The 19,797-nt window shown below is 47.1% G+C and overlaps 1 protein-coding gene and 1 long non-coding RNA gene across 3 annotated transcripts in view; one reads left to right on the top strand and one right to left on the bottom strand.

The window, feature by feature from the left end:
* The window catches only part of LOC140641636 (uncharacterized), a 91,617-nt gene extending 71,902 nt beyond the window's left edge, over nt 1-19,715 (bottom strand). Inside the window, exon 1 of the long non-coding RNA XR_012038221.1 lies at nt 19,559-19,715. This is a non-coding gene — a long non-coding RNA (uncharacterized lncRNA). The remainder of the gene's footprint in view (nt 1-19,558) is intronic.
* LOC140641624 (protein SPATA31F1-like) lies at nt 1,449-8,054 on the top strand. Of its 2 annotated transcripts, none has more exons than XM_072841766.1 (5): nt 1,449-1,688; nt 2,323-2,362; nt 2,895-2,955; nt 4,112-4,214; nt 4,314-8,054. In XM_072841766.1, the coding sequence occupies exons 1-5, from the start codon at nt 1,545-1,547 to the stop codon at nt 7,872-7,874; spliced, it is 3,909 nt and encodes a 1,302-aa protein (XP_072697867.1). In that variant the 5' UTR covers nt 1,449-1,544; the 3' UTR covers nt 7,875-8,054. The 2 variants fall into 2 exon arrangements, with proteins under 2 accessions (XP_072697867.1, XP_072697868.1); XM_072841767.1 differs by lacking the exon at nt 1,449-1,688 and adding an exon at nt 2,109-2,202.
* Nucleotides 19,716-19,797: the final 82 nt, after the last annotated feature.

Here is a 19,797-nt window from a genome sequence, read left to right as displayed (position 1 = left end):
ATCTTGGTAACCAGATAGTGAAGTGCCTCAAGAGCAGGAAGGCAACATAACTCAAATGTCTTTGTACCCTTGACACTTCCAAGCTTAGGATAAGCACAGACTGAGGGCTCGCCATGGCAGCCGGGTGGAGGACTGGATTCTGGAGAAGTTACCAAAATAGCCTCTTCAGAGACTTTGAGCACAAAGACATTTTTGGCTGTGAGATTGCTGTCAGCAGGGTAAGACTCTCAGGGAAATTCAGAAGTTCAGTGTTGGAGAAATATGACAATAACCACAGAAGTCAATCAGGTAACAAATGTATAAATAAATGGGCAGAGAATAGAAGTGTTGGGCCCAGGAATGAATTAGAAAACAGATGGCTTGCTGAAAGGTTTCAAAAATCCAAGTTAGGAATGCCTGGGTGCTCAGTGGTTGAGCGCCTGCCTTTGGCTCAGGGTGTGATCCCAGAGTCCTGGGACTGAGTCCCACATCGGGCTCTCCATCCCTCTGTCTGTGTCTCTGCCTCTCTCTGTGTGTCTCTCATGAATAAATAAATAAAATCTTAAAAGAAATCCAAGTTAAAAACAAACAAACAAACAAACAAACAAAAACAAAAACCCTCCTTCAGGCAAACAGCATGTATCCAGAGTAGATCAGTTGATACTCTACTCAAACCATGATCACCAACTAGCTTATGACCTTAAGTTGGAAGTGGCCACTAATGCCTCTCTGAAGGTAGTCCTATCCACAAACAGACAGAATTCTATAACATGGTAAAAAACATCTCTAGAAAACCAACTTTTAAGGAGCTCAATAAATGAATCTTGTTACTGTATCTCCATAGAAGGCAGTGTCTATATCTCTTCCCACCTACTCATAAGCTTGAGGCCACACAGACCAGGAGGCATTTCTCCCTGCTTCCCACAATGGCATTTAAATGTCACCTTGCCCTTTTCCTCCTATATAAGCCATGGGCCCCTTCATATACTTCTGATTCTCCATCACCCAATGCCTGTAATATCATAGCTCTCCATTCTCAAGCCATAACCAGACTCTGCCCTCCCTAAGCTCATGTGTGCTTCACAGATATAGCTCCTGTACAGGAGGAGGAGGTGGAGAGTCCTCTGTCCCAACCACTCTTCCACAAAAGGTGTCCTATGTCCCTAAACATTCAGTTTTCTGGGGACAGGTGACCAGACAGTTGTAAAGGAGAGAGCCAAGACATCAGGCTGGTGTAGGATATGTACAGTAAAGACAAAGTGGAGACATAGACACCACCTATAAGTAGACACTTTTAGTCTCAGGCTCTGTAACCCTTACAGACAACCAGGCACCTTCACCTACAGACTTAATCACCACATAAGCTTCCCTAGGACAGATAAAAGTCTTTGACACAACACCTGCCTTGTGAAACAGAAGGGCTTTGTGATGTAGTCTAATGGCCTGGTTCCATCATCTATGAGGTGGAGATGATAAGGCATAACATTGAGAATCATTAGGCATCAGGACCCTGAATGCCTAGATATAGGGATGGTTAGTATCTTCATGTTAATGAGGTTTAGACCATGTTGAGCCATACTTTTGTTCTGTGGGATTTCAAGTATCCCTTATATACCTATGGCTTCATCTTTATTATTCTTCTAATTATCTGGCGAGTAACAAAGAGTTACCATGGATTAAGGTTGGAACCTCAAAGGATCTGCTGCCAGGTAGGGAAACTTTATGACCAAATTAATTAATTAAGCCTCAGATAAGAAGCCTTTAAGATCTCAGAGTCTCTCCTTTTACCACCCACGCCCCCTAAATTTTATGCCATGCAATCAGTAACTCTTATATGGTACTTCTCAGGGACTAGTAAGAATTTCTTTCTAAGCCATCTTACAGTGTATTCTAGTTGGAAAATAAAGAACCTTTCGATCTGGTTGGAGTTGAGACCTAGATGAAATGGAATCTACATCCTGGATCTCAGAGTACCTCCCAATTAGCAGGATTCTTCTGGTTGGTGGTTGCTATAGGCATTTGTTAACAGAAATCCTTTAGCTATTACACCCACACGCCCTTTATTCTGTTGCACTCTTTCTCTTGCTTCATCATAAACCTCATGCATAACTTCTCTTGGGAAATAAATGAGAATATGGAAGAGCCTTGAAATAAATCAAACACAAGCAGAGAAGGGAAATGTTGAGGTGAAAAGAGATGGATATGGAAAGCAAAGTTAGGAAAGTAAGTAAAATATAGACACAGATATATAGAAGGGGATTGGGAAATATATATCAGCTTTGTCTGGTTTTAAACATTAAAAAAAGGTGTCCCAACATTATACTCTAACATTTTGTCTTTAAGCGTCACCGAAAAGTCAGGATAAGAGATGCAGCATCAAGAGGTACGGTCTCACTCTCTTCTGACTCGCCTCACTATGGGCAAGTTTCCCCTGATTCCTATCCCACTACGAGCCTTGGAGCCAGTAACCAGGTGCTCTAACCACTGAAGGCTCCAATTGCCTCAGTTGACAATTTCTCCCAGAACACTTTCTTGGGTGGAAAATCAGAGCCTGGGAATGTTACAAAAATCTCTACATTACACCTGCCTTTGAGAATGAAGAATATAGAAGGAGGACAGAAGCCCTTAGCTGTGTCATTTACTAGTTTTACCACCCTGTGGAAATGACTTCATCTCTCAGTCTGTGATCCATGAAATGGGCATCTCATGATCCTGCCTCACTCGCAGTGTGGTTGTGATGATCAAATGAAATGAGGTCTAGGACAGCATGTTGTAGTAGGTTAAGCTGTATGCATATGTGCCTTAGAGCATTGACTGTTGGGGTTTTCAGCCTCCTCTTCCTCAAAGGCCTTTAGCTTCCTATAGGATGACCCTGCATCCTCTCATTCTTTGTTAACACTCTGCTGGTTTTTCAGCTAGGAGATTTTGTCAGGAAGAAGCTGATAAGCCGTGGGAGCTGCTCTCTGTCATGAGAAGGTGATCACTTGCTCTTTGCATCCTCCAAATCCCCAGCCTGGCCTGGGACGATTTCTCTGGTTGGCCTGTGGCAGGGACCAGGAGAGGGAAAATGTCCCGGAGGGAGTCAGAGAGTGGATGCTGAGCACTGGTTGAGAGAGTTGCCAGGGCAGAGGGGGATCAGGTATCTCAGGAGGGGGAGTCTCCCAGTTTTGCTCTAGGCTAGGTTCACAGTGGTCCTGAAAGTCAGGATTTTGCTAGTATGTAATTCATTGAAGACTCTACATGAGTTTGCGCTCAGCCACAATATAAGTTATCCAGTCAAGAGAATAGATAAATGCATATATAAACAAATCACCATTGTCATATTCCTGTTGCAACCATTCAAGGGCAGACCCATAGAACCTGCTGACATTACTTCCATGGTTTTGTCTTCAGGGAGGCCAATTCCTGGGACAGCCCTCAGAAAGGAGTCCGTCATCTTATCCTCTTCCTAAAATCTCTAAGGAAGGGAATTGGCTCTCAAGAGACTATTTACAGGATCTGGGACACCCCATAGTCCCCACAATGCAGAGTTCCCACAAAGACCATATTTTCCACAGCTTAGAAATACTGAATGCCAGGCTGTGGCCTTCTTAGCTCCAGAAGAGACTAACTGCAGGTTCCCCCTGTAATGTTCCTGGTGCTGCCCCTCAGCCAGCCATTGGCTCCCCACCACTGCCTGGTTCCCTTCTGGTGTAGTTTCTCAACACAGACCAACAGAGAATGCACCCCACGTCTCAGTGTCTCTCATGGCCCTGTGTTTCCATGCGTTGTCTGAGACCTTGCCCAACAAGCTCCAGACCCTCAGTCCAACCCAGCCCAACATAACTTGCTAATGGCATTTTCCTAGGAAGAAAAGGAGATGGGTAAATGCCCTGGGGTTCCAGGACTAGGGGAAGGTGGGCCAAATCTCCAGGCCACACATATTCAAAGAGGCAGGTGTTGGGGTGCTTGGGTGGCTCAGTGAGTTAAGTGTCTGACTCTTGATCTGAGCTCAGGTCTTGATCTCAGGTTGTGAGATTAAGCTCCACATTGGCTCTATGCTAGGCATGGAGATGACTTAAAAAAGCACCAAAGAAAAAAACAAAGAAGAGGTGTTACTCCATCAGTAACCGTTGCCATCTTCCCTTCCTAGCCAGGACTGGCTTCCTCAGGAAGGAAGTGTGCGGCGGCTCCTGTGTGCAGATACCTGCTGCCAAATCTGCAATGCCATGGCTCTGGAGATTCAGCAGTTGCTGGTAGGTGAGAACACCCTGATATCTTCCCCTTCATCAGGACCATTGCAGGGCTCCTCTTGCTTAGAGATTTTGTCCATGTCTACTGTGTCGTTTGAACAGAGTCTGCAGCAACGTTCCCTACACTGCAAAGCACTTTCATTTCGATCTGCAACGCCTCCAGTGTTAGAATTAATGGATCAGAAATGCTTAACACAATCAGCTGTCCAGTCAACTGATGCAGTCAGGATCCATGATTGCTGGGCTGAACACCTCCAGCTGGGGCAGGGATTTCAAATTCCGGAGGTGACTTGTGTCCCAGAGACTATGTCTTGTTTAAGACTTGAAGAGCCTCAGGTTCCAGTAAACCAGCAGCAGATGATACAGAGCACTCCCGGCCTTGTCTGTGGAAACCAAGGGCATTGGCCCTTGAATTCCCAGGTCTCTCTGCAGACCCTAAACCGAGAAATCACTACACTGACCCACCCTATGGCCTGGCATATGGTTACTGTCCTCCCTGCCCACCTGCCATTCCTCAGTCCTGAAGTCTTGAGGCTTCTTGAAGTACATGTGAAAAAATGGATGCATTTCCAGAGGTGGGGGCTACCCAGACGTGTGGAGGAGTCCCTGCGGCAGCTTATGCCAAACCCACCTTTGTTTTGCCAAGCTATCAATAACCAACCAGTTTCTTTCATCCAGAAGAATACTTCTAAGTTTTCTATCGAAACACTCGGGCCCTATTCCTGCGAGAACTGGGCTTCATGTATGGCTAACCAGCCTACCCAGGCCTTCTGGGTTTCTGAGTGGTCCATCATGGGCCCAGAACAAAGACACCACCAGCAGCAAATCCCAAACCATATGGCCCTGGCCTTGCCCTCTCCAGCCCTTAAAGACTCAAGTGCCCTCTATGCACTTCCTGGTTACCAGAATCATGATTCAGTGGGCCATCTGCAGCAGAAATACATCCAGTTATTCTGTGGACTCCCATCTCTGCACAGTGAGTCCCTGGTTAACACCTTCTTAGGCTCTCAAAACTTCTCCATGAACGGGAGCGTGTCCAAGCATCCCTTGAAGGACCCTTTTCTCAAGGACTTCTCCATCCTCCCTCTGCTGCCTAAAACTCCACCCCAGTCAGATGCATCTTCTTCCCCATCTTCCCAAAACTGGGTCATTCCATCTGACAACCAACAACCTCAAAACAGTGTCCCACTTCTGACGCTGGCTGAGTGCAATGCCTTGGAATGGCACCTGCTGCAGAGGCAGCTCCAGCTTCGATGGGGCTTGTCAGCTGTTTTTCAGAGACCTCAGAATACCCAGAACCCCATGCAGTATAGGCCCGATGGCAGGGCCCAGTCTCCTGAGAAAACTTCTTGGCCAGTGAAGCCCATCACAGTCCTCACTAGGGAACTAGTTTTCTTCCCGGAGCATGGCCGGAGACTGCTGGAATTCCATCTCCAGCGGCAGTTGATTCACCATCGCTGGGGCCTGCCCCAGAAGATCCAGGAGTCCATCCAACTGCTCCTGTCCTCATCTGATCAGTCAACTCTGTCCTGGAGCAGCACAGCCCTAGCCACTGTGCATGCTCCCCAACCTACAGCCCTAGAGGCACCTGGGGCCGGTGACCCATTCTCTCCAGTCACAGACCAAGTACCAGTCCCCATGCCACACTTGTTTGACCAGGCTAAGGCAATATTGCAGAGCCACATCAACTCCAAATGTGGGCAGATTCACCAGGGCAAGGTCCCTGCTTGTGTATGTAGCTCTTGGCAGTGCATAATTCCTGGGGGCCTGCAAGTGGCTCCCTTCACCTGCATCCCAGAAAGCAAGCCCTTGGAGCTACAGGCCACAACTGACCCTGCCCTACAACAGAAAGCTGGGGCCTGGATACCAACGGCCCTTGATCAACAGCAACAAGCCCCACCAGACCCTGTCACTGAACACATTAAGCTGCCCCAAGCCCTGTCCGAGGGAGCCATTGAGAAACTGGAGACGACTCTGAGGCACAAGTACCTTGCCTTCTTGTCAGGGCTGCCTGCTCTTTATTATGTGGCTCTCTCTAGGGCCATGGCACCGGCAATCTCTACCCAAGCTGTAATCACAGGAATGGTGCCTGGACCTGGCGAATTCCCTACTGAACCTCTGACTCAGATGATCTCATCTGAAGAGCAGTGCCTGAGTCCTGGGCCATGCTTCCAAGATGCCAACAAGACTTGTGCAGACACTGCAGAGGAGCGCCAGGTGGAAGAACAGGTGGAACAAATGATCGAGGAGGTGCCTCTAGAAAGCCAGGCAGAGGCCTCTGAGCTTTACACACTCAAAAAACCCATCTTAGCCAAACTAAATTTCCATCTAAGAAAGAAGATCCTAGAGATACAACTGGGAATTCCCATAAAGGCAAGGGAGTCCAGAGAACAAACTGGGGCAACCCCAGACAACACATCCACACAGGAGTCTCTCAGGAGTCTAAACAATCAAGGAAAAACACTGCTCCAGGATCTCCCCATCCCACCAGATGCTCCTCGTGCCCCAGATCCAGAATGGCTTCACCTGAAAGAACAGCTGGCCATTGAGTTAAAGGCAGTGCAGCAGAACCAGAAGCAGCCTAGTTCAAGAGCAGTACCTCATGGCTCTGCCCACTGGGCCTCCAAGATCTCACCGCCCAGCGGAGACGTGAAGGAGGCCCAGGTGCTCTGTGTTCACCTGGAAGCCAGTGCGAACAGCCCCAGCCTGGAGGAGCCCTGGAGCCCTGAGCCCCAAAGCCCTGGCAAAAGCAAGGACTCCGCCCAGGTCCCCATGCTGGCAGAAAAGAGAGAGGACCCAGGGAAACCCAAATTGGCAGGAGACCATGGGGAAGGGGATGCAGGGTTTCCATGCTCCTTTACAAGAGAAATAAGCGACCCCGATGAAGCCCAGAGGCCAAAAGGGATACTTCTGAATAGGGCACCCCGCACCCCCCAGCGAAAGAGCCATAATTTTCATCTTGCTGCTCCCTTTGAACACAATACCCGGCATCACCCTCAGATTAAGCTTCCAGAGCCATCTCCAGGAATCCCTGGGGTTAAAGTATCCGAGAAGAATGACCTGCACGACAGTCTAACCAAGCTCAGTGTCATCCTCAAGCCAGCAAGGATTCCTAAGAATGTCCAGCCTATGGTGCTCCAGGCATCACAGGGCCAGCCTTTCCTGGGCCAACTCATTCAGGCTAGGCCTTTGCAGGGCCAAACTTTGAAAGGTCAGGTTTTGCAGGGACAGGAGATGCCAGTCCATACTCACAAGAGGCCCAGCCTTCCAGAAGCAGGCTTGAGAAGTAGGATGAAATCCTTCCTGTACTGTTTTAACTCCAAGATGAAAGGCAAAGGGCATAAGGAATCCATGTTCTCTATAGCTGGGAAGGTGGCCAACCCCAGAAAAGAAAATGTACAAAAGATCCTGGCTCCTGCCAAAAGTCCGGTGGGGCAAACCAACACTCAGAAGACAAGAGGGAACTCCAAGGCCCAATCTTCCCCCACCGAGAAGCAGGTGTGCCTGGGCTTCTTGGATGGACTCCATTCCCCAGACAGTAAGCTCCGGCACCGCTCCCATTCTCACCAACTCCATTCTGCCTCAGTCCTGGACCACCCTCGCCACTGCCCTAGGCACTGCCCTCGAATGGCTTGTGTCACCCAATCAGGGAATGCACCCTAGATCTCACCTCTCACCTTAGAGGGAAACGTTGGTCTGCTCAAGAAGACTCAATACAATCAAAAGACTTTGTAGGCTCCCCAACATCTGTGTCCCTTGAAGAGGGCTGCTACTGTCATTTTCATTAATGTACAGGTGGGGCAGAGTGCCACCCAAAATACATCCATGTCCCTAAGCAAAGAACTGTCTGTCTCCTCCTTCTCTCCACTGTGCTGTGTTAAGGCAAGGCATGAAGGGAGGCTAAAATGTCCTTCCCAACTAGAGAAGGAGCTTTAACCCACACTTAAGCTGGGTCAGCCTTCCACACAACTCCTCCCAGCCTACCCTGGACTGTGGATAAAGGGGCTTGAGCAGAGAAGAAAGGTAAGCTACGTAAAGGTCAGGCTTGAATTCTATCATGGCTTTCCATTGGTGTCCTTGGGCCCAGAGGAGCAATGTGGACGTGAGGAGGATAGTAGTGACAAGAAGGAATGGCCAGGAATCCCACAGGCAGAATTCACTGATGACTCCTGTAAAGGCCCACAGTCTGCAGGGGAGGGTTTTAGAGGAGTGCCACAGTGCTCCAACCTTGAGGAGGTACTTTGTGTTTATCAAAAGCAGGTAGCTAATATGACAGGATATTAAAAGCAAATGATAGAATCCCCCCTCCTCTGCTCCCTGTTGGTAATTGGCAAGATCTTTCTGGAGAACTCATCTGCGAGGCTGCTGTAACTCTCTTGCCCATAGCTCGCCTCCACTGCCTGCCAGCTGCATGGAATGAGTGACTTTTGGAATGGAGATCACAGTAGGCCATGAAGAGGGGCTTGTCCCCCACTCCCAAGGGCTGACAGGGAGAGAATCAGGGAGTGGGAGCATGTAGATGGACGTCTGAGTACCTGGGACAGAGACTGACATGTTCCTGACGAGGGTAAGATAAGGGAACAAAACCAATTTACTTTGCATTCAAAAGAGTCTGGTGCCAGCAAGTCAACCCAAGGTTTAAGTGCTTTGGGGGAAAGTAGGTGACTAAATCTGAGTTTCAATCTGTTTGTCCTTAGTGTACTTAAGAGCAGCTGTCTAAGTTTTGAAACGGCTGGGAAAGAACCACAAACACAAGTGGTTTTCTTTTTTTTTTTTTTAATTTATTTTTTATTGGTGTTCAATTTACTAACATACAGAATAACCCCCAGTGCCCGTCACCCATTCACTCCACCCCCCGCCCTCCTCCCCTTCTACCACCCCTATCACAAGTGGTTTTCTAAAGACATTCAATCTTGTCTTTTCTAAAGACATCCCATCTTGTCAAGTACTGCCAGCAGCTTGTACCCAGCCTTACTGCTATGTCTCATTTCTATACCACCTATAACTGCAATCCTTCTCCACTTTCTCCTTTTACCAGTCTTTCCTTCCTGAACATACGTACACATGATTATGTGACTGTATATGTTTATTTTGATGTGTTCGTGCACATTGTACAGTGTCGAATTCAGCTGTATTCAGCTCCCAGGATCTGCCCAGTGTCTTCTCCTCAGAGGATGACTCTTGTCCTCTCCCCAGCCAAAGATAGCACCGATTAGTCTGCCTCCTCCTGTCCTCGGTGCCTGTCATCATTCCCCCTTTCTTCAGTATGTCCCCATGCATTTCAGAAAGCATCAGAACCACTTACTGGTTTTTTTTTGTTTGTTTGTTTGTTTGTTTTTAGAAGCACTTTTACTGTTAAAGCAGACAAACAAAAGCAGTTAGGAAACTTTTCTAAAGTGTTCTGTTCCATTAAACAGTCACAGAAGGTGGCCAGGGATCCAGAATTTAATGCCACACATGAGACTCTAAACCGGATAAGCTGCTCAGCACTGAATAGGGACTGTGGCCCCTTTGGTTTTTCTGGACTATCCAATAATTGGCTATTTTGTAGTAATATGTGTTTATCATTAAGGGAAAGATAATGTGAAATTCTATGAACTATGCCAGAACTACCAAGAACTACCCAAGAGAAAGACTGAGAGGCAAGCTGATCTCACCATATCTTGCCTATATACTCCCTTACATATAGGCTAAATGAAGTTCCTCCTACAGACCTGTTTTACGAACCCTCCAATAACTTGCCATAGTAAGTCAATACTAGAGCCCTTTCCCACTTCCTCTTCAGTCAACCTGCACTCCCACCCTCAACTCCAGCACCACCACCAGCCTCTATAGCCATTGCCATGAAGTGGATCTCTTAACGGTGGCCATCAGATTAATATTCCCTGACCTCCCAAAGAGGTGTGAATGGACCTGTCCTAATTCTCCATTAACTGAGTTGGGGCAGGCAATGGTGCCCGTGGAAGGAGGACTGGAATCCTGGCCCTTAAGGAGGCTACAACAGAACAGCATAGCTGAAGGTTGTGCTTATTCCACTCAATATAAGGTTCTGTATGAATAAAAAATTTGGGTCTCCTTCAGAAGGAAACTTCTGACTGAAATTTCAGACCAGAGAATGATTTCAGAGAAAGATAATAAACATGAATAAAGGGCAGCAAAACACAAGGAAAGCATTACAAAATCCTCAAGCATGTGTTTTTACCATTTTCAAGCCAAATGTGCGACCCTTAGAAAGGATGCAGATTTTAAGGCCTAAGTCACAAGAATGGAATGTGAAAAAAAAATCAGAGTTAGAATCCTAACTCTGACATTTGACAAGTTACTTAATATTTCCGAGCCCCAGCTTATCTGGGAAAGGGGGAGAACTGTATATCCATACCCAAACCTCAATTGCTGTTAATATACTGATGATTCCCAAAGTCACTTTGTTGCTCTAGTCTTTCTTCTGAGCTTCAACTGTATAGCCAATAGATAGAAGGAAGCTCCATCTTGCTCCAAAGACAATGCAAATTAATTCAAAGTTTCCAAACACCTTCTGCCCCATCAAACTCCTTTCTAATGTCAGGGAATATCACTATACATCCACTTTTTTGCACAAACCATACATCAAGTCAGTCACTGGTTCTAATTTTTATAGAACCTCACGTTGCCCCTTTCCTCTATGTTTACTGCCTCTGCTTCTGATTTAGTTTCTCACCCTTTCTCTCCTAAAAAATTACAATAGAATCTCATATCCCCAGGGCTTAGGATAGTGGTTGGTGCATGGCAATACTTAATAGACTTGAATCCAAACCTGGACTGAGGAAGCAGATAAATTATTACATCAATGTGATGAGCACAATGGTGTGTGAGGTCCTGCCATAGAAGGAAGTACTCAGCTGATGAAAAGGACTCGAGGGTCACATAAAAAGTTCACAATAAAAATGACCTTGAGAGGCATCTTGCATTTGACAATTAAAATATTTGTGTACTTGATATGTGTCAGGAACTATGCCAGACAAAACAATCACCAAAGACAGGCTTTACCTCTATAGAGATCATTACCGAGTAGGCTTGTGTGACCAAACTGTCTAATCAGGGGATCCCTGGGTGGCTCAGCGGTTTAGCGCCTGCCTTCAGCCCAGGGCAGGATCCTGGAGTTCCAGGATCCAGTCCCACGTCAGAATCCCTATATGGAGCCTGCTTCTCCCTCTGCCTGTGTTTCTGCCTCTCTCTGTGTGTCTCTCATGAATAAATAAATCTTGAAAAAAAACTGTCTAAACAATTTATACAGGGCTACCTGGATGGCTTAGTCATTTAAGCATCTTCCTTCAGCTCAGGTCATGGTGCCAAGGTCCTGGGATCCAGCCCTGAGTTAGGCTTTGTGCTCAGTGGGGAGTCTGCTTTTCCCTCTTCCACTGTCCCTCCCCTCAACTTGTGCTCTCTCATAAATAAATAAATAAATAAATAAATAAATAAATAAATAAATAAATAAATAAAATCTTTTTTAAAAACCCAAACATATACACATGGTTGTCCAATATTCATCTCAAAAGTGAAATCCTAATTCCCTGCCCCCTTAACACCACCCAATCACACATACCAGACCTATTCCAATTGCAGTGTTTCCCACATCAGTTAATGGCACTTCCTCTTGTCCGTTCAGTCTGAAACCATTGGTGTCATTTTGATGTTTCATCGCTAACAGTCCATATCCAGTCATCAGAAAAAGGTGTTTCCTCTGCTGATTATGTGTATGACAATGCTCTCAGATGATTAGAATGGCGGGAGAGATTTCAGGGAAGTTCTAGATGAGTGGAGCCTAGTGCGTGAGGCTAGAGACAAAGAGGACAGGTAGCGCATCTTAATGTTCAAAGACTAGATATGTTTAAAGGGTAGGAGGAGAGAACTGGCAGGCAGGAAAAAAGGTTGCTCTGAGTAGATGGGATGCACCTCTGTTTTGGATACCTCACATTTCTCAGAAGGTGAAACCTCTGCATTCCCACATGAGCCAAGAGCTAGAGGAAGTGTAAGAAATGCTGCAGTCTCCCTATGATACAGTATGAAGGACTGTGGGATGACTCTACTTCATTGATTCCTAAAGAAATTCAACATCCATCAAACCAAGAGGCAATGGCAGGCCTCTCATCCACGATAGGACCCTAGCACTTAGCACAACATGTCTACTGCTAGCAGGATGGGAAAAAAGCCAGGATGGGAAGAAACATGAATGTGTCCCTGCTCTAAATGATGACTCTGTGCTTAAGAGATGGGGGACCAGCCCCCGTTGTGGCTCCCAAGGTGAGAAGATATAAGGCCCAGGTCTGTTGAGCCAACAACCTCCAGGTGTTTTCCTAAGGCATCCCCAAAGACCAAAGGAGATCTTATGACAGGCACATCCTCCCTGCCTAGTGGAAGTTAGGCAGACAGCCACAGAACAAGGAGACATGAGGGAGGACTCGGCATGAAGAGAATGACCCAGAAAAGATCACAGCAGCATCATGTGGGAAGACAAGGTTAATGTGCACACATCCTGACTTAGGTGGAGCAGGTCCTTCCCATGGTCCCCTAACACTACTACCTGTCCCAGAGCAGTGTGAGTTCATAGTGCTGACCAAGGTCTTACAACAAAGGGTTGAGGGTATAAAGATGAGCTGGAACAAACACCTTCAGGATTCTCAGTTTTCAGCAAAGTCAAGAGCTGAGAGAAGACAGGGGTCAGAGCCCGTGACTCATGTAGGATGCTGTTGAGGGATGAAGCCTTGTTCATCCCATCTCATAACCCTAGCACAACCCCCACCCTCCAGTTTTCCTAGGCTCAAGAGAGGTAAAAATCAGAATTTTTACAGAAACTCAAGCATTTACTACTCCAGAATTGGTGGTAGATGCTAGGAATATATCAGTGCTTGCTAGGGAACCCTGGAGTTCACCTCTGGCGCTCTGAGGTAACGTGTCATGGGGAACCCATGGACCCCATGGACCCCTTCCCTTAATCTCTGCAGAGGGCACCTGAGAATTCTATGGAGGGAATTTCAGGCAACTGACCACTGCAGTGCAGGAGAGTGGCTTCTCCACAAAATCACTTCTCCTGTCAAACATTGAGTCCTAGAGGATAGAGACCATGACTGCTTCATTTCCGTACCTGCTTACCACGGCCCATTCAGGGAAGGCAGTGAACTCAGAATGAGAACAGGAATAAACCCCACAGATGCTACTTCCTGCACCATGTGAGAGTGGGCTGGGCTTCTTCTCTTTCCCAGCCATCCAAAGCCTAATGTTCCACTGGGCTCAGAGGCCCATGGCAGAGGCCAGGGCTGTCACAGAATGAAGAACAAGAATGGTTGCTGTGTCCGATGCAGGGAGAGGAAAGAAGGGAAGACAGCCCGGACTTTAGGTGGGGTATGAGGAATGAACACAATGTAAGGTGCTGCGGGACACAGAGGACCAGATCCCTTTAGGTCTGGCTGGGCCTGCAGAGGACTGTTCATTCCTATCCCCAGAGACAGCGAGGCCAGGACCCTGAATACTTGGTCTGGATGAGAGCATGGGGAGGGAAAGGGGGCCTGGGAAGGGGCCAGAGGGAGATCTCCATTTCCAGAAGGAGGGGCGGGTGCTGCCAACTGCCCCCCTTTTCCCGCCTCGACGGTAGCTTCTCTGGGTCTGTGGCCAGGAAAGGAGCATACTGGGGGCTTTCCAGAGTGTATCGCCCCAAGGTCAGGCCTGTTACAGAGGCCACGAGGGCAGGACCCTGGGCAGGCAGCTGGACCCGTGGGAATCCAGACAGCGGGATGGTAAATGATGCTGGCGGTAAATGATGCTGGCAGCTGGGGAGTGTCAGGGGAGAGGGGCAGGGTAAAGTGAGAGGCCAGAGCCAAATCCCACACATAGAGACACATGGACACAGATATCTAGCCACACAGATACACAAACACAAAGACACAAATTCAATGAGGCCACTCCAAAACTAATTCAGAATAGTGCCCAGAGACATGCCCAGGAAACACACCTGCATAGACTCAAGAACACCCTGAGTCAGACATGCTGGAGCAGACACTGCCACAAGCACACAGGCAGACACAAACACAGGTTTCACCCTTGCAAACAGATACAGACCGACAAACACAAATGCGGTCCAAATTCATCCCCCAAAGTTGCTCTCCTCCATAAAGCCGCCTAGGCCACACCTTAAACCAGGCTTGTCTTTCTTTCCCTCCTCTAAACTCTGCTGAACATGAGAGACTCCTAACTCTGGGAAACGAACCAGGGATGGTGGAAGGGGAGGTGGGAGGGGGGTGGAGATGACTGGGTGGGGGGCATTGAGGGGGGCACTGGATGGGATGAGCACTGGGTGTTATTCTATATGTTGGCAATTGAACACCAATAAAAAATAAATTTATAAAAAATAAATATTAAATAGAAAACAAAATAAAAAAAATAAAAATAAAATAAACTCTGTTTTATAATTCCTGTCTCATGCTTGTGCTTTACTAAGGATAGTCCTGGTTTCACATGCATACCCCTGGTCTCAACAACTTGGCCGTGGGCTTTCAAAGAAATGACAAGGTCAGCAGTGAATCCACTGCCCTCTTCAGCAGCCCCATCCCTCACCTATACACCCATCTTCATCCCCAGGAGTGTCCTCAGTTTACTGCAGGGTCCTGACCCCCAGCCTCAGCAGACACAGATTCTAAGGGAAGAATAAAGCAGACGGACACACCCTTTCAAGGGAATACTGGTGGCAATTACCCCCAAAATCTATACTTTGCCTTATGCTTACCATTGTCTACCTCCAATCTGTAACCACCATATCAATGCTATTCTAAGCACAGTTACCTAAACCATACATAGCTACACCTGTACCTGCACTAGATGCACAAATATCACATAGTTATGACAATATGAGTCAACTGCACTCCAGGAACTCATAGTTCCTTCAGTAACACCTGCATAGTCATCAGGGCAGGATGTCCCTGTAGTGCTCAGTGTTCAGCTAGGTACCCAGGCTATTTGACTCTTGTTAAACAGAAAAGTGTGCAAGGGCCCAGCCCAGTCCTCTGGGACTAACCCAGCCTCTAAGCTGAAATTCCCGCTATACCCTTCCCTGGCTCCTTCCTGTCAAGCTGGGAGCATCTGTGGCCTTGGATCCCCCATCCAGGCAGAAGCAAATGTGCCTGGGACCTGGGGCTGAAGAGGTTTGGAGATTTCCAACACTTGCAACAACCATACCTAGGAGCTGTATCTCAGAGCCTGGCCTAGGTGCCTGTCCTAAAAATATAGTGGACCTACTGACACTGGGTGAGAGTAGGATAAACTAGCACACTTCTTCTCCCCCTCCTCCAGAATCTCAATCTGACGAAAGGGTATATGCACAAGGAACTCATCAGCAAAGGTAAAGCTGAAGCAAGTCATTATACCTCCCTCATCCTCTACCTCCTCACTTCTCAACACCAGGCACCAGGACCTTTAGTATAGGACTCCTCTGCACCTCGGCCATCCTAGAGGTTGTTAAATACTGCTTAGGCTCTGGCAGGAATTCACCAACCCAAAATCTTCACCCAACAGATCACAACTCTTAGGTGGACACTCACAACTCAGGTATATACCCACCACTCTTTGTGTCCCCTTCCCCAATGTCTATATTCAGTCTGGCCTGAGGACCAAGAGATGGGCTTGGTTCAGGGCTGCAAGCTCCAAAATATGCACGAGGTGCTTCAGAAATCAGTAAAATCAGTTTTAATCTCTAAAAAAATAAGTGACATATATGACAGATACATCTATGACAGATGCCTACTTACAGTAGTCTGTGTTACAGGAGAGGAATGCTAAGATTTGGGGTCCACTCCTTTTAATTTTTTTTTTTTTGGCCCACCCCTTTTATAGGAAGAAAAAGCAGTCTGGTCTTTGTCCAGGGAGAGATGTTGCCTTCTTTCAAGGTGCTTGTTGTAAATACAGTTTCAAGAAATGGCCTGGAAAACAGTGCCCTACTTTCTTGACATACCCAGTAAAAACATTCAGGAATGCTAAGAGCCCATTGTAGGTTGTTTCTCCCAACCATAACTAGCAATGTTAGAAATAAATGAATGGTTTAGAAAAAAAAAATTGCTTTCCATGTGTGAAAGAAGTCCTAGGAGAGACATCCAGGTTAAAAAGGAAATCAGTTGAGGTACCTGGGTGTTTCAGTCAGTTAAGCAGCCTAAATCATGATCTCCAGGTCCTGAAATGGAGCCCTGTAGCAGGCTCCCTGCTCAGTGGGGAACCTGCTCCTCCCTCTCCCTCTGCCCACCACCCCCCTTGTTTGTGCTATCAAATAAATAAATAATATTTTTTAAAGAAAAAGAAAAAAAATCAATTCAGAAATACCCCACTATTTATGCTTAATGAGTACTTCTTTAGCAGATAAGTGGAACTGGGGTTTTCTGTGTCCTTATCAAAGAACAAAAGAGAGATAGAAGATATTATCATAGAGACAACATTCATGTTGAGGAATTTGTGGTAATTTGAGAAGGGCTTGAAAAAAACTTCAGACACCAGGGGCAAAGGGGTGGTAAATCCCAAAGAGACAAGAAAATAGAATAGGCCCCATTAGCCAAACAAAATGGAAGAAATAAGAGCAAACTAAACCTTTTCTAGGTATTCTTTATGGAGGAAGTCTCTAAGGTGGCTTCCCCCATGTTCCCACTCCCTGGTGTTCGTGCTTTGTGTAATCCCATCTTCTTGAGTGTGGACAGACCTTGAAGTGGCCATGTTGGGGGGGGGGGTTCGTTTACCCTCTAGGAACTATAGGTGGTCTTTAGATGCTATGTGTAGTTTCCAGCTAAGAATTAACAAGAATCCAGGGCCACGGTTATTATGACTGCAGAGAAATGAATTCTGCCAACAACCTGAGTGAGCTTGGAAGATTCTTCCCCATGCAAGCCTCCAGATGAGAACACAGCTCAGCCAATACTTTGCCACCTTGTCAGACCATAACTGTGAGATCATAAATCGTGTACCATTTTAAAACACCATATTTGTCGTAATTTGTTGCAGAGTAATAGAAAACTAATAAAGTAAAAGAAACCTGAGAAGGGAAGTGGGGAAAACAACTCAAATCAGTAAGTTCCACAGGTAAAAATAGGAGTTCCAGATTTTCTTTGGATTCAGGAAGGAGGAACAATCAGAATAGTTTACACTGCTTTACACAGCACAAGAGCTGAATAAATCTTTCTTTTTTAAAAAAATATTTTATTTATTCATGTGAGAGAGAGAGAGAGAGAGGCAGAGACACAGGCAGAGGGAGAAGCAGGCTCCATGCAGGGAGTCCGATGTGGTACTCGATCCCAGGTCTCTAGGATCACACTCTGGGCCGAAGGCAGTGCTAAACCACTGAGCTACCCAGGCTGGCCTGAATAAATCTTTCTTAAAGAAATGCTGCAAAGATGATTGAAGGAATCAAAGAGTTTATTTGAGATCACAGTGTCAGTATCCTCTCTGTAGTTCAAAGTGGAGCAGAAGGGTCTAATAAGACCAATTCTTCAGAACTTGTTTCTAGAAACAGTATAATCCTGAACACATCATATCCACTGTGCTTCCTCAGAGATGGAACCTGATTACTGAGTTGGGGTTAGCAGGAATGATGACAGGTAACCAATACAACAAAATCGGTCATTTCTTTGATCACAGGAGAGAGCTACCAAATTTGTAATTTGGCCAGTTTCCATATCATACCACATTTCTTTTGGATATACACTAAAGAGTAGAAATGCTGGGTCATATGAAAATTCTTTGTAACTTTTTGAGGAACCATAAAACATTTCTACAGCAGCTGCACTACTTTGCATTTCTTTAGCAATGTACTAGCATTCCAATCTCTCCATATCTTCACATTATTTTCTGGTTTTTTCTTTTTTCTTTTTTTTTTTTTTTTTTTGAGAATAGTGCTGGTTAGGCATTTATGTAACTTCTTTGAAGAAATGTCTATTCACATCCTTTCCATTTTTGAACTGAGTGTAGTTTTTGTTGTCGTTGACTTGTAGTTCTTTATGCATAGTAGATGTTGATCACTTACCAGATATATGGTTTGCAAGTATTTTCTCCCATTCCATGGGTTGTCCTTTCTCTCTTCAGTGAATCCTTTGATGCACAAAAGTTTAAATTTTGAGGAGGTCCAAGTTTTCTATTTTTTCTCGTCTGTGCTTTTGATGTTATACCTAAAAAACCACTGCCAAATCCAAGGTTTTGAAGATATTTCCGTTTTTCTTCTAAGAGTTTTATATAGTTTTACCTCTTAAACTTAAGCAAACATAATTCTTGCTTCTGTCTCTCTTTGATATCTCTTCCCAAATAAAATCTGAAAAAACATATTTCATGATTCCAACCTCTGTAACCTTTTACAAATTGCTTAAAATCTCTGAGTCTCAGTTTAATTATCACTGAAGGGATAATATCACAAGGTTGTTAGAAGAGTTACATGTTTAAACACTGGAGCTCAATAATCTCATGCATCCTTTTTCCTCCGTTCAAAGGGCTTTCTCTTCCAGGACCAGCCAGGATCAATTACTCCACCTCATCTTAACTGCTTGCTTATGGACAGTCGAGCCCAGGGCCTCAAGTCTCCCATCTTTGCTTCAGAGGCCTCAGTGGTCCTCCCTTCCCCTATGCCCTTTGCTCTAAGAGAAGTTCCTGCCTCCACAAATTCCAGCCTGGAGCCAATCTGGGCTACCGCGGAGAATAAATTTCTAACGGGGTTGCGGGAAGGAATGGACAAAGGCAGCAGCCCCGCAGGGCCCCAGCCCCTCAACCACCTTGGAGGGACACAACTTCGGGCACACTGACCCCTAGAAAAGTCAAGGCCAAATTCCTTTGGTGCATATGGGGAAGTTACTCCTGGCCTAGATCCCGTAGCAGCCTCCTCTCCTTCCAGTCAGAGATTCATTCCTTCCGGCGGTTCTAGCGCTCAGCCTAAGGTATTCCTTCACACAGGAGTCCTCCCTCTGTGCGGTCCCGCTCCACCGCGCAGGCTCCCGAGGCTCCCCTATGTTCTCAAATGGTCTTCCACTGAGACAGCACCAGAGACTACCCTTGGCCTCCGCGAGTTCTACAGACGGTCTGGTCTCTCTGCGGGGACAGTGCCCCTCACGCTGCTCCTCAGAGAGAGCCCTGGAGTCCCCCTTCACACAGGGGTCCTCCGTGGGGGCGGCTCCCCGAACCGCCTCCGGGACTCTCCCAGCGGCAGAGGCGGGGACCCTCGGGGTTTATCCACTTACACAGGGACTCCCTTAGGGGCTGCTGCCACACAACACCTCACAGTCCCCAAAGGGCTGTCCGCGGCCCGCAGGCTCGTCCCTTAGGGTGCCTGCCGAGTCCCCGCCGCCCCCGCCCCCGCTTACCGGGACCGTCAGGGTGCGGGACGCGGGTCCGGGACTGGCGGACTCTACACTGCGGACCCCGCGCCGCCCATGGCCGCTCGGGAGCCGGCGTGCTGGGGCCGAGCGCCGGGAGCAGGAGGCGCAGGCGGAGCAGCAGGCTGAGGCGGCGGCGGCGGCGGCGGCGGCGGCGCGCGCGCCCCAAGCACACCCACCCGCCCCACCCCCGCCCCGCGCGGCTGCGGCGCGTGCGCCCGCGCGAG

Source organism: Canis lupus, chromosome 10 (assembly GCF_048164855.1).
Source record: "Canis lupus baileyi chromosome 10, mCanLup2.hap1, whole genome shotgun sequence".
In the NCBI taxonomy this organism is placed as follows: domain Eukaryota; kingdom Metazoa; phylum Chordata; class Mammalia; order Carnivora; family Canidae; genus Canis; species Canis lupus.
This window is presented reverse-complemented; position numbering and strand designations above follow the sequence as displayed.